Raw genomic sequence first — 15,178 nt, forward strand, 5'->3', positions numbered from 1 at the left:
CTGACATTAGAAGAAGAGAGCAAAGCAAGAATAAAGAACAGTACAGCACAGGAACAGGCCATTCGGCCCTCCAAGCCTGCGCCGATCGTGATGCCTGTCTAAACTGACACCTTCTGCACTTCCGGGGACCGTATCCCTCTATTCCCTTCCTATTCATGTATTTGTCAAGATGCGTCTTAAACGTCACTATCGTACCTGCTTCCACCACCTCCCCCGGCAGAAAGTTCCAGGCACTCACCACCCTCTGTGTAAAGAACTTGCCTCGCACATCCCCTCTAAACTTTGCCCCTCTCACCTTAAACCTATGTCACCTAGTAACTGACTCTTCCACCCTGGGAAAAAGCTTCTGACTATCCACTCTGTCCATGCCGCTCATAACTTTGTAAACCTCTATCATGTCACCCCTCCACCTCCGCCGTTCCAGTGAAAACAATCCGGGTTTTTCCAACCTCTCCTCAAAGCTAATGCCCTCCAGACCAGGCAACATCCTGGTAAACCTCTTCTGTACCCTCTCCAAAGCCTCCACGTCCTTCTGGTAGTGTGGCGACCAGAATTGCACGCAATATTCTAAGTGTGGCCTAACTAAGGTTCTGTACAGCTGCATCATGACTTGCCAATTTTTATACTCTATGCCCCGACCGATGAAGGCAAGCATGCCGTATGCCTTCTTGACTACCTTATCCACCTGCGTTGCCACTTTCAGTGACCTGTGGACCTGTACACCCAGATCTCTCTGCCTGTCAATACTCTTGAGATAGAACAACATTTAAGATAGAAACAGGAGAGATAAATTGATCGAGGATAAACACCCTGGAATCCGGATGGATTGCAGCCATGCGTGTTGAACAAAGTTAGGGAAGAGATAGCAGAGGCACAATACATGGATAGAAAATTCATTAGAAAGGGGAATAGCGCCAGAGGATTGGCAGATAGCTAATGTGACTCCAGTGTTTAAAAAGGGAGATAGGACAAGTTCAGGGAATTGTAGACCAGTGGGCTTAACTTAGGTGGTAGGAAAAAGAATGGAATCTTTATCTAAAGATGCAATAGGAAAACATCTCTCAACAAAAATATAACAGTCAGCACAGGAAAGGAAAGGTCATACTTGACCAACCATATTGAATTCTTTGAAGAAGTTACAGAAAACATAGACCAGGGTATAGCATGTGGAGTCAGGGGCCAAGTAGCAGAGTGGATAGAAAGTTGTCTACAAAACAGAGAGAAGAGGTTAAGGGTAGCTACCGGGAATGGCTAAAGTTGGGAATTGGTGTTCCTCAGGGATCAGTGCCGGGATTGCTGTTGATTATAGCAATGATTTGGACTCAGGAATTGAAAATACAAATTCAAAAGTTGCAGACTGCATCAAATTTGTTGGGGGGTGGGGGGGGTAGTTAATATTGAGGAAGAATACCAGAAGACATTTGAGTAAACTGGCTGTGAAATTGTCAAATTAATTTGAATACAGACCGTTGCGAGACAGTGCGTTTTGGTAGGAAGAATGAGAAGATCAGATACTCTGTGGATAATGAGAGTCTAGTGGTGTAGAAAAGCAAAGAGGTCTAGGATTACAGATACTGAAGATAGTGACAGGTTAATAAGGCCATGAGAACCAAGCATTTCTAGAGTACATTGGACCACACTTGGAGTTCTATGAATGGTCTGGTCTCCATATTATAGAAAGGATAGAGAGGCACGAGAGAAGTTCCAGAAAAAGATTCACACGGATGATTCCAGAATTGAGAGGATATGTCAGGAAAGGCTGAACAGACTGGGTTTCTCTTCAGAAAAGAGAAGGCTGAGGGGTGACCTGATTGAAGTCTTCAAAATGATGAAAGAGTTTGATTGGGGACATGCAGAGAAGATGTTTTCAGTTGTGGAGAGAAAAACAGGGTTATAAATATAAGACAGCCATGAATATATCTAACAGGAAGTTCAGGAGAAATGCCTTTAAGTGGTTCGAATGTGGAACTCAGTACCACAAGGAGGTGAATAGCACAGATGTACTTTAAGCAGAAGTTACATGAGGGAGAAAGGAATAGAAGGATATGATGTTGGGATTAGATGAAGAAGGGTGGGAGAAGGCTTGTGTTTAGCACCAGTATAGACCAGCAGGGCCGAATGGCCTGGATCTGTCCTCGAAGGATGAGCAGGTAGATGTTAATGTGTTGATGTTGTTCCCACACATCTGAGTCACTCGCTGTGAACATGTAGCCTTGTGTGGTCATCGGAAAACCCTGACACAAATCTGGCAGCAGGAAGATCTACATGTCAGGAACTGATGGAGCTTTCTGTTCACGTGAAGACCAGTGCGAAAGCAGCTCAAGAGGATAGTCCAGTTTTCCTTCACTCCCAAGCACAGCTACCCCCAAAGAGTAATGAAGAGGAGTTCACAGTTTTAGCATGCTGCAGCTGTTGGATCGTCACGGGCTGACCTGACAAGATGCAGAGGCCGATAATACTTGCAGAATTATTCATCAGTGAGGACGCTGAGCCAAGTCGAGGTTTCATGGCTCATTCCTGACTCAGAGGCACGTTGTAACCATGATGTGGCTGCTATCTGTGCCAAGTGGATCTGTGAGGTCGTACAGACAGTAACTTGATTGTGGGCGTGCATCATTCTGACATGAACAGTTATGTATCGTAAGATTCTCTGGGTCCTGCGTCTGCTTGTTTGGTATCTTTTGGTTGTTGAATGATTTGAAGCAACAAACTGAGTTGTTTACTCACAAGATGAGCAAACTTTGACAACTGTTATCAGCCTTGAGGCTATTTTTTTTTAAAGTTAAATCTGTCCAAATGCTTTTGATCTGTTGTCTCTGCAGTTCTGAGGCTGCTGGAGCTTGTACTAGTGATTGTTTCTGACAGGCTGTGAGGGTGTGTGTCACAGATTAGGCTGGACCCTTCAATATATTAAATGTCCCCTCCCTCTGGTGTTTGCTTCTGGCCTCCTGACCAAGCAGCCTGCAGCACTCAAACTCGGAGGAGTACGTCTGCTGCATAGGCTGGCTTAGCAACTGTGAGAAACCAGCATCACAAGAGTGTTGATTCTGTCCGTTTCTTCAGCTGCTTCAAGTAACCGAGAGCAGTGAGTTGTGACCCTCTGCGTACTATTGTACAGCTCGTGGTTGTATCCTGAACTCGCCTGACACATTTCTGGCTGCCTGGATGATGTGAAGCACAAGACAATTCTCTGGTTCTATCATTTAGGGAACACTGGCTAAGACAAGTGTGATTGGAACGCCTGCCCTTCTTTCATCTTCTACTGAAGGAAGGCATACTCTTAGCTAAGTGCAGAAAATAATCAACGGAAGGAACATTTACATTTGAAGGTTAGAAAAGAAAATATTGAATGATCTTGTTGGATTCCTGTTACTTTCAAGAGTTTTAAAAGCACAGCCCTGACAGTGAATCAATGGTGTGCACGTGCGTGCGTTTACAGTCTTGTACACTAAAGCCTGGCTACCAGACTCGACTCCATGTGTCAGGTTCGGGTCGGCTCTATACTACGAGTCCAGCGGTCGGGTCGGGCTGGACACTGCTTCTGGGAAGTCACAGGATCAGGCTTACCCATGATTTCCCCACAACTCCAGCTGCAGGAATAGCCTGCTGCCCGAACAGATGAAGAAGATTCGTGTCGGGTCGGGTTGGGTCGGGCGTGAAAAAAAATTCAAGGACTTGGGCTGGGTTCGGGTTGGGTTTTAATTTTAATATTATAATTTTAATTGATCGTGTGCTTATTGAGGCAGATAATCTTTAGCGCTAATGATGAAGGGTCACTGACCCGAAACGTTAACTCTGCTTCTCTTTCCACAGATGCTGCCAGACCTGCTGAGTATTTCCAGCATTTCTTGTTTTTATTTCAGATTTCCAGCATCCGCAGTATTTTGCTTTTAATCTTTAGCGCTGTTGCCTCATCAGTGGATAAAGCCAAAATCTGTTAGCGTCAATAACTTAAAGATGTATGGAAGTTACCTGGTCCTCATTGCACACACTTGCATGGCCCATAGTGAAGAAAAGCTGGGACAGCCTAGCCTCATGGTGCTGTTCATTAGAGATTCAGTGTGTTATAACTGGGCTGAGACTTGGTCGAAAATTGGGTTGAGCCTCAAGAGGTTTTGAGAAGTGGAGTAGTATGGTGACATACTGGAGGGGTAGGTTCGTCACTGTTGAAGGCATTTTGAGGTGCCCAGTGAAATGTACCACTTATATGCATATAGCAATATGTAAAATAAACCAGACAGTGTTGCTTGATGCCAGTGCTTCTTTCATTTTCATATGGAGTGTAATTTTTAATTTTTCCTTGGTCTCATCTCACTGGCTATCACCCAGCCAAAAGTTGTGTGGTCAGCCCATCCCAGAACTCTGCTGCTACCCCTTTGACCCTTATTGGCTTAGCTTCAGGAAGGCTATGTACTGATCCTAAATAGAGGCTGTTTTTCAACCTGGTTTGTGGTGAGATTCCTGCGTTGTGTTTTGCCGCTTTCAGCTGGCAGAGACATCATAGAACCTTGAATGGTGTGTCTCAGAAAAATTCTCTTGGCTCATCCATCAACTGCTGAAATCTTGTCGAGACACAGGAATGTAAGATGTGGAAAGCAAGTATTCAGAACCTTCAGATTCCAGTCAGAATCAGTCTCTATACTGAGTTCTAGGCCATGTGAAAACCTGGTATCAGCATTTACATTCATCTCATGAATATAATTGGCGATGAGGATGCTGAAGGACTCCCACCAGTTCAGTGGGTGCTTGCTGCAGAGTCCAATGCATTTTTGTTGCTGTGAATTGGTGGTTTGCTTTCTGCTCCCTTAATGCTTGACAGCAACATGTTGCATTTATATGGAAGCAAAATACTGTATATGCTGGCAATCAGAAACGATATAGCATTTATATTCATCCAAGGCACTTTGCAGGAACATTATCAGACAAAATCAGCCACTGAGTTATGTAAGGAGATATTGGGTCAGATAACCAAAAGTTTGGTCAAAGAGGTAGGTTTTAAAGAGGGTCTTGAAGGAAGAAAGAGAGGCAGAGAGATTTTGGGACCTTGGTAGCTGAAGGCATCGGCACCAGTGTTGGAACTATTAAAATCAGGGATGCTGAGGGGTGCAGAGATCTCAGAGGGTTGTAGGGCTGGAGGAGATTACAGAGATAGGGAGGGGGCAAGGCCAGAGAGGGATTTGAAAACAAAGATGAAACTTTTAAAACTGCAACTTTGCTGGACTGGGAGTCCATGTAGATCAGCGAGCACAGGGGTTTGGGTGAATGGGGACATGGTGGGAGTTAGGATATTGGCAGCAGAGTTTTGGATGATCTGGAGTTTTTGGAGGCTGGAAGATGGGAGGCCAGCCAGGTGAGACTTGGGCAAGTCAAGTCCAGAGGGAACAGAGGCATGGATAAGAGCAGACATTGCTGGCTTCTTCCTCATGACTGGGAATGTTGTTAAGGATCAAGCAGTGGAGTGTGACATCAACAGTTTACTCTGGTAGTGTGGCCTTCATTCCTGGAAGCGTTTGAGTTGTGGTGATGGTCTCCAGGGGAGTATGTTTGCACAGAATTCACCACTGACTGGCCCTAGTGGTATTTTAAATAGAGAGAGAGAGTGTATCTGTGTGTGTGTATATACCTAACCTTCAGAATGATGACCTCTCTCTCTGCTGGGCTAGCAAGGTATTCAGGGAGTTGCCAAAGCAGAGACTAACAACATTGAGATATCGATTCCCCCAGTGCTTGGACAAGACAGTTAGCCTCAGGACCTGTGGGGTAGACAGATTTCTGACTCCGCCACCTCCCACCATCCCCATACCATTATCCAGTGCTCCATGCTGGCAGTCCATGCATTGCTCATGTCAATTGATGATGCCCTGCATAGTGGTCAGCGTGTGGCCTCACAGTTGATTGACAGCCCTATTGGAAAGGTACCAGGCCCAATAAGGAGCTAACAACTGAAAGAGGGGAGGGAGGAGGGAGTTCAGTTAAAGATTTAAGGAGCCATACTATTCACAGGCCGTCATGAACCCCATGCCCTCAATGTCAGTGGTGACTTGTGACACACATTTTCCCCAGCTTGCCAACTCTTTGTGAAGGAAGCAGCATTGATTCTGAAATTGAATTCCTTGGTAGTTTTTCTTGTACTAATTGGAAATGTTATCTTCTCTCACAGCTTCAACTTTTTGACCTAATCCCTTCTTGTGCTCAGGCACCTCAATGAGACTGGAGCACAAATGGTGATACGTCGGGCAGTCGGCTGAGAGCAGAAGCAGTAGTGGAATGATCAGCTGCGTTCACTTGGTGTTTTGGGCTGTGCTTGGCATGGTGTCCCTTTCCATGGCCCGGCCAGCACTGACCTTACCAGAGCAAGGTAAGAAATCCTCTGCCATTGTGCTGCTCAAATTGAAAGATGTTGGTGCTGAGGGTGAAGACAGTCTCCATTTCAGGCACTAAGTGTCTGCGTCAAAGAATCTCAGGCACAGCATCGAGTGTCTAGGCACAAAATGTATCTCCATCTCATACCAACATATGAATTAGGAGCAGAGGTAGGCCATTCGGCCCTTCCAGCCTGCTCTGCCATTCATTAAGATTATGGCTGATCTGTTTGTGTTTTGAATTCCACGCTCCCTTCTACCCCTGATAACCTTTGATTCCTTTGCCTAACAAGAATCTATCCGCTTACACTTTAAAAATATTTAGTGACCCCCACCTCCACCACCTCCTGAGGCAGAGAGTTCCAAAGTCTGCTCTTGCCTGGCAATATTCTTCAGCCACCATCTCATATCCTATACCCAGTGGAGGGAGCACTCAAGTCTCTTGAGTCAGAAAGTCGTGTGTTCGAGCTCCATTCTAGAAACCTGAACCTAGAATCCAGGCTAACATTCCAGTGCAATACTAGGGGAGTGACACACTGTCAGAGGTTCTGTCTTTCGGATGAGACATTACACCGAGGTCTTGCCTGCCCAGCTCAAGTGAGCACAAACGATCCCACAGCCACTAAGAGCAGGGACGTCCTGGCCAGTATTCATTCCTCAATCAGTGTCACTGAAAGCAGATGATCTAATCATTATCACATTGCTGTTTGTGGGAGCTTACTGTCTGCAAATTGGCTGCTGCATTTCCTACGTTACAACAGTGACTCCACTTCAAAAAGTACTTGGTTGGCTGTAAAGTGCTTTGGGATATGCTGAGGTTGTGAAAGGTGCTATATAGGTTTCGGAATCAGTGGGAACCTTTTTCACTCCTTCTGCCAAACATGCCCTCAGAATGGGAATTGTGGTTGGTGCTGAATTCAGAGCAGTTTTCTGCTGTTAGCTCATGCTAGTTCAGAATTTGATAGGCACGAGTCACATGGGGACCCTGACAGCATGACTGGGTGTCAGTTTTTCATCTTCTGCCCTGATTCTGTTAATCATTGTCCCAGACACCATGAATACCATTGGGCCACATTTCTTGTATTATTTCAGCTACTACCTTTTTTTTTCTGGTCCTCCAAAACAGCTCCCTTGCCACTGAAGTGACAACCTTCCATCACACATTTGGGAATGTGCTCTGGAGGGAATTTGGGGCACATTAGTGTGCATTTCCTGTCAGGTCATGTTATGATAAATTCCATTGTCTGCATTTACACTGGAAACTTTCTATGTAAACTTGTCACACTGTAATTGCCAGAGGAAGCGTTCAGTGGCACCAATGGTGAAATTCGAAGTACAACATAAGCTGTTTTACAGGGACGGGTCCCATTATATATGTAGACAGAGGAATAGAAAATGGAAATGTAAAAAATAATGACAATATTTGATATTTAAGATGAAGGCAGAATTAGGTGCTGACATCCTGGTCCAATTATCCGATGTTCTTTAAACCCTGTTTCATTTGAAGATAAATCTTGGCCCTGATTTGCCGTGTGCAATATCGTGGGAGATTGATGAGTGCACAGTGTGTTCACCTCATCTGCCTCTTCTGAATCCACCACAAATATTATTTCTGCTGCATCTAATTTTGTAAAATTGAGGTTCTGTGTGTTATTTTGCACAGACTGTGGGCCTTTTAATGAATAAGACGGTTTCTAAAACACACAAATACAGGAGAGCTTGCGGTCTGCAGAGCTAACAGTTTGGAGATTGTGTACACATGAGAGAGACTGCGTGCTGTCACTCTCTCCTCCGGGCTGCGTTTGTTCTGCTGTCTGGTGGCTGATGAGTCTGCAACACGTGTTGATGTCTTCAGGGCAGGTTGAGCTGCCTCACTTCCTCTGCTCAGCCGATCTTGAGTTTGCTCTGCCCTCTGCCTCAGAAGCACAAGCTTGCAGCTGCCAACAAGCTTTTCCTTTTGCTCATGCTACACCAGTTCTGCTTTGCGTGTCAAAGACTTGTAGGCTGGCTCAAGGCAAGGGGCTTTGGAGTGTGGGTTGTGATGAAGTAGCCAAACTGTTCAGTAGGGGTATGATTGTGGCTGAAAGTAGACTGTAGTCGGGAAAGTGCAAAAGTGCGATGTGTCTCTTCCCAGCATTGCTCGAATCATGTGGGTTAACGTGACTGTCTTTAACTTCCCTTGAAATTGATCCATTGAAATCCATCCCCACACCTCCTTCATTCAGAGTGAAGCACATTATAGGCTGTTTACACCCACAAGAGGAGTGTATGTTTGTCCAGAAAAGGGAGGAAGACAATTGGAAAAGAAACTTGCTGGGGCAACTGTGGTGGGCAGAACTGGCATGCTATATCACCATTAACATTTCATGTATGAAGCAAAAAACTGCCTCATCTTTCAGTTGCTTTCATTTCCCCTCAACTAATTGTTTTCCTCTTCAGTATCTATGTTGGTCTTGACTTAGGTGAGACTGTTTGACCTCTAGGCTGTTGAGTGACTGCACACAAGGCTGATCTGTAGCTAATGATAAGAGGGTGCCTTACAGAGTAAGATTGGCTGCCCATTTGCATTGTGTTTCACTTACTTTCTGCCCCCTTTCCTTGAGTGAGATTCTTGGCCTGGCTGAGAATGCAGGGCTCGAGGCTCTTCTGATGGAGAGAGAAGCGGGATATATTTTCACTTGAGGTTGACTCCAGGGTGTCTAGTGCTGGCGGTTTAAGGCTGGAGCTGTTGGCGGCCATGCTTTCAGTTGCCTCGGCCCTAATCTCTGGAATTCTCTCTCCTTCTTCAAACCTACCTCATTGACCAGGCTTTTGGCCATCTGCCCTGGTGTCTCCTTATGTGGCTCCGAGTCTGATTACACTCTATAAAGCTCCTTGAGTCGTTTTACCACGTTAAGGGAGCTATATAAATACAAGTTTTTGTTGGTGTTGTTGGGCTGTGTTAGATATTATGGAGTATGATCAGTTCAGACCAGAAATAAGAATTGTCCTTCCCATAGATGCTTTGAAGGTTGAAAATGTAACGAATCCTTCTCTTTCCTGCAGTCTGCCTCAGCTACCTGTTTTCACTGGCCTCGAGGTGATTTCAAATCATTAGAAAAAGAAGCAGAGGAGAGATGGGGAGAGTCTTTTTTCTGCAGAGATTTGTTGTGATCTGGAATGTATTGCCTGATGGGGAGGTGGAAGCACATTCAAGAGGAACATTCAGTGTGGAATTTGCGGAATACTTGAAGGGGAAAAATTTGCAGAGCTATGGGGAAAGGCTCCGAAAAGGCAAGATGGGCCAAATGGCCTCTTCCTATGTTGTGTCAGTCTGTGAGTTATGCCCAAGCCTCTTTGCCAGCTCTGCAGTTGGGCCCAGCCAAGTGTGTGAACTAGACAATGATGCTGTGCTGTCATGACCTGACTTCAGGCTGGCACCTTTCCTGCATAGCAAGGCTTTGTGTTTGCCACATGGGTGACCAGTGGGTACAAGATGCAGGTAAGGCCTGGGTCATCCCACTTAGCAGTACTGTCTTTGGGCAGCTGGCATGGTAAGACTGGCCCTTTCACCCAGAATGGCCTCAGAAAATTCACCGTGCAGTTCTGTTGGTTAAACCCCCGGCTGCATGTTTGAGTGTTTGAAATGTGGTGCCAGCTATACTTATAGTGATGGGTGCCCAGGTAGTTGCATTTCAGGCTGTTCATTCACCCTGACACTATCTCTCTTATTATCACCGCATTGTGGGTGCAAAAGCCACAACTATTCTCCAAGTTAAAACTTCAAAATGAAAATGATACAAGGTCATAAAACTCCTATGACTGTTCCAAAGACTGTACTTAATTTAACTCCAGAAGTACAATTAACGTGATTGATGTGGAATCCTATAAAGTGTGTCAGTTGTGGCTCAGTTGGTAGCACTCTGGATTCTGAGTCACAACCTTGTGGCTTCAAATTCCATTCCTGAGATTTGAGCACATAACCTAAGTTCAGACTCCACTGTGGTACCAATGGAGTTGGAGATGCTGTGGCTTTCCCTAATATAGATTATCTAGTCATTTATCACATTGCTGTTTGTGAGAGCTTGCTGTGCGCAAATTGGCTGTGACATTACAGCACAGGGGCGGCACAGTGGCGCAGTGGTTAGCACCGCAGCCTCAGCTCCAGTGACCCGGCTTCAATTCTGGGTACTGCCTGTGTGGAGTTTGCAAGTTCTCCCTGTGTTTGCGTGGGTTTTCTCCGGGTGCTCCGGTTTCCTCCCACAGCCAAAAGACTTGCAGGTTGGTAGGTAAATTGGCCATTATAAATTGCCCCTAGTATAGGTAGGTGGTAGGGAAATATAGGGACAGGTGGGGATGTGGTAGGAATATGGGATTAGTGTAGGATTAGTATAAATGGGTGGTTGATGGTCGGCACAGACTCGGTGGGCCGAAGGGCCTGTTTCAGTGCTGTATCTCTAAACTAAATTACAACAGTGACTGCACTACAGAAGTGTTTCATTGGCCATACAGTGCTTTGAGATGGACTGAGACTGTGACAGGTGATATGAAAATGCAAGCCTTTCATGTTGTTCAGTCGGAGAGCAGGCTGCAGGTCCTCTCATTGCTGGAGACAGTCTTTAAGAAAGCTAGGTCTTGGATTTGGTCGAAGCAGGTTTTCTATGCATGAGACCCAATCTCAAGATTAACCTCTGTGCTGTCGATGAGCGGAGAGCAGTGACAACTAGGAATGTTATTCCATGATCTTAGCCAAATCTTTACACACTGCCTCTGTGCCAAATTAAGAGTCATGCAGGCAAATAGTTTCCAGGTGATGCTGCATCAAAGCAGTTCAGGAAGACTTGCAGATGCCAGGCAGGCAGGACGTGGTGTATACACTCAGTGATTTCACACCCAGACATGAGTAGTCCCTGTTTCAGGAATCCGGCAACCTCCCACGAGTACCACAACTGGCTCCTTCTCCACATCTGGAATACTGTGTTCAGTTACAGGTACCGCACCTAACAAAGGAGCCTCAGAAGCAGTACAGCACAGATTCGCCAGAATATTCCTGCTGTGTCTTGTAGTCGTAGTAGTGCCTTAGTTTGGGTATTCTTGATAAAGTCTCAACTATGAACTCTTGTTATGATTTACACATCACTATTTACATACTCCTCAAGTCTCTCTATCTAACATCCTTCATCATCATCATCATCATCATCATCATCATCGACCGTGCTTTCCAAAGTTAACCCTTTCAGGTTCCTTATGCTACTATTATCAGGCCTCCGAATGTTAGATGATGAGAAATTACTAGACTTCTATTCCTTCGACTGGAGAAGATGAAGGAGTGATTTGATTGAGGTTTTAAGGATTTTGAAGAGAACTGACAGGGTTGATCGAGAGAAACTTTTTCTGTTGGTGGGGGAGTAGTCTAGGCCATTTGGGAGCAATGTTAGGGAACACTTGTTCACTTCTCCCATAAGAAAGTAGATGCTAGCTCAATTAATGTTTCAGTCTGAGATCAATAGATGTTTGCAAGCCAAGGGTATGCAGTTTATCCAAGTGGATGGAGTTAAGATCCAGATCAGCCATGATCTTATTGAAGGGTGGAACAGGCGCAATGGACTGAAGGACCTCCTCCTCCTATGTTTATAGATACAGAGTAAAGCTCCCTCTACACTGTCCCCATCAAACACTCCCAGGGCAGGTACAGCATGGAGTTAGATACAGAGTAAAGCTCCCTCTACACTGTCCCCATCAAACACTCCCAGGGCAGGTACAGCACGGGGTTAGATACAGAGTAAAGCTCCCTCTACACTGTCCCCATCAAACACTCCCAGGGCAGGGACAGCACGGAGTTAGATACAGAGTAAAGCTCCCTCTACACTGTCCCCATCAAACACTCCCAGGGCAGGTACAGCACGGAGTTAGATACAGAGTAAAGCTCCCTCTACACTGTCCCCATCAAACACTCCCAGGGCAGGTACAGCACGGAGTTAGATACAGAGTAAAGCTCCCTCTACACTGTCCCCATCAAACACTCCCAGGGCAGGTACAGCACGGAGTTAGATACAGAGTAAAGCTCCCTCTACACTGTCCCCATCAAACACTCCCAGGGCAGGGACAGCATAAAGTAGCAAACATAAAAATCCCGCCCTCAGACGCGGAGACTTCATTTAATTTTTTTGAAAAGCTGTATTGATGGGAAGTCGATAACATGTTTTTGTACGAAACATGTCTCTTTTGAGAAGTGAGAAATTAAAAAATGCCAATTGAAAGAAAAAACGGGGTCAGATACAGAATAAAGCTCCCTTGTCCCAGCAAAAACTCCCAGAGCAGGTACAGCAAAGAAGCAAAATACTGCAGATGCTGGAAATCTGAAATCAAAACAGAAAATTATGAAGCAGGTGGAGACAGAAAACCATAATTAACAGTTCAAGCTAATGAAATGGGAGGAGTTTGACGTGCAACAGGTTTGAAGCAAGAACAGACCGAGGGAAATGAGGGGAGGGGTAGACAGAACAAAAGTGAGGGTCTGTGATGTGGAAGGCAGCAGAGATTAAGTAACAAAAGGGGATGGTAATGGGACAAGTAAAGCAACCTGGAATGGGTCTGGAGGAGGTGTAAATGAACCATTCCCAGCATCGAAAGCTGTTGATATCAACATTGAGGTGGGAAGATTGTAAAGTGAAAGATGAGGTTCGGTTCCTTCAGCTTGCATTGAGTTCTCTAGCCCTGTCTGTCAAGTAGGAAGTAACTTGCCGTTGCACTCTTCCATATTTCAGATGCACTGAATATGATTGTAGTTTCTGGCTAGTGGACACTTAACCTGGAATATCTGATGAAGTGTCAAACCTCAACACAGCCATTCCACTGATCTGATCTGCACATACCATCCAACACCGAGACAATGCTTCCTGTTCATATTGGAGACAATTTCGGGAGGGAGGGGGTAGGGGTAGGTGTGGGGAGATGAGGTAGAGCACAGAGTCTTGACAGTAAGAGCCTGGGTTGTAAGATTCACTCACTGTTTGCAAGAAACTCTGCAATGTAACTGATGCCTCACGATGTTAAAAGACAAAGAAAAACCTTGCATATACATAGTGGAAACACTTTCTCATTATTTACTCAATCAAAAATTTGCATAATTTTAAACACATAAACTAAATCTCCCCTTTAAAATTCTCCGCTGTCAGGAGAACAATCCTGGATTGTCGCGTCTCTCCACCTTCAGTGAAACTCCTCATCCTTGGTAAGTCTCCTGGAATGACGAAATTAAAGGGCAGCCAAGAAGGCCATTTGGCCCATCGTATCTGAAACTGTTGACGATTATGCTACAGGATTGTGTGCGATTGCTGCCGTCCACTATACACTCTCCAGAAATATGTTAACTTCCAACCGTGGGGAGCTGTTCAATTGACATTTTTTGGAGATAAATTGGGGGGAAAAATATGGTGCTGAAGATTGCAGGTTTAACCCCTGGTCAGTGCCAATTGGGTGATCTTAGCCAAGGCAGCAGGCCTTCAAGTGCTACCTAAGCCTTGGTGCCCAGACTAGAGAGGCGCAAATCTGTTCCAAATGACGTGGGTGAAGGACGGGCTTGGGTTCAGCTGTAATGTTGAGGCTCACACGTGCAAGGTAGTGGAGACCACCCGCGCCCTTGGAGTGTACCACAGCAACGGTCACTACTGTCAGCAGGGATGCCCCCTCCTGCCATGGCTAAATAGCCCCTTACACTGGTGGAATTGTAACCCCATGTTTGGAGCCAGTGCCTTCAGGGAAAAAGAGAGAATTGAAGGTGGGGCGGGAGGGGGTGGTGGGTGGTGGTGGAGGTGAGGAGAAAGTGAAGTTGTGAAAAAAGTTGGGCCTTGTTGAATCCTGCAAAAGGCATCAAGTCATTTCTGCCTCTCCCTCAGTGCTATGTAAATATTTAGCAGCCCTGGACTTCTCGGCCTCCATGCATAATGGTTTTCTGTCACTGCTATGGCCTCTGGCCACTTCACAGGGCATCAGGGCCTGTTGCGGCCTGCTCTGACCATCCCTTCGCCTGAGGCCAGGGCTACAGGAAGCAATGACTGACATTCTGTGTCTGGAGCTGTGATTCATTGAAGAGCTCCAGGGAATGGGAGGTGGGACTCACCAATTCATTATCTCTAAGAGTGGGTCCGAGGGTCAAAGGTTAACTTTGACAGCTGGGGCAATGTTTTCACAGAGCAATTCCTGCGCCGGGAGAGAGGAAGATCAGATGAGAGAGTGACTATTCGTATCTGCCTGGAGAAAAATATAGGAAGCTTTGTGCCCAGTCAGGCACTGAATGGCAATAAAGTGAAAAGAGAGTTTATCACAAATTCAGCAACCAGACTCTGAAACTCCATAAATAATTCAATGCTCTCGCTGTTACCTAGACACACCATAATAAACTGAATTTCAATTCTTGGAGCATTTTTTAAGTTTATTTTCAAAAATGAACATATTTTGATGTGAACAGGCATAAGAATTAAAATTAGTTTTCTTGGGTACAAATTCCCAAATTACAGCTCCCAAAACCTCCACAAAAAGCCTGCAGCCAACCACTGGATTTTCTTTTCCAAAGGAACTATTTCTTCCCCCTTCCCCATCCTTCATTTCCCTCCCTTTTCCCCAATTGCTGGTCCCATGCTCTATTCCCACCTTTCCAGGCTGGGCGAATCTGATATCTCAACTCCATTTTGTTAATGTGGAGTGAGTGAGGGGCTCTGGGATTGGGAATGAGGAGTGAGGACTCTGGGATTGGGAATGAGGGAGTGTGGGACTGGGAATTTGGCAGAGTGAGGGGCTCTGGGATTGGGAATGAGGAGGGATTGAGGGGCTCTTGG

At 45.6% G+C, this 15,178-nt stretch overlaps 1 protein-coding gene across 5 annotated transcripts in view; it reads left to right on the forward strand.

Annotated features, from left to right (window-relative positions):
• The window catches only part of LOC137357117 (fibroblast growth factor receptor 1-like), a 296,290-nt gene that overhangs the window by 177,158 nt on the left and 103,954 nt on the right, over positions 1–15,178 (forward strand). For all 5 annotated transcript variants that reach the window (XM_068023164.1, XM_068023163.1, XM_068023160.1 and 2 more), the window contains one exon: positions 6,161–6,358. In XM_068023164.1, the coding sequence (XP_067879265.1) occupies positions 6,268–6,358 (91 nt within the window). In that variant the 5' untranslated portion in view covers positions 6,161–6,267. The remainder of the gene's footprint in view (positions 1–6,160; positions 6,359–15,178) is intronic.

This window comes from Heterodontus francisci, chromosome 47 (genome assembly GCF_036365525.1).
Source record: "Heterodontus francisci isolate sHetFra1 chromosome 47, sHetFra1.hap1, whole genome shotgun sequence".
Taxonomy (NCBI): domain Eukaryota; kingdom Metazoa; phylum Chordata; class Chondrichthyes; order Heterodontiformes; family Heterodontidae; genus Heterodontus; species Heterodontus francisci.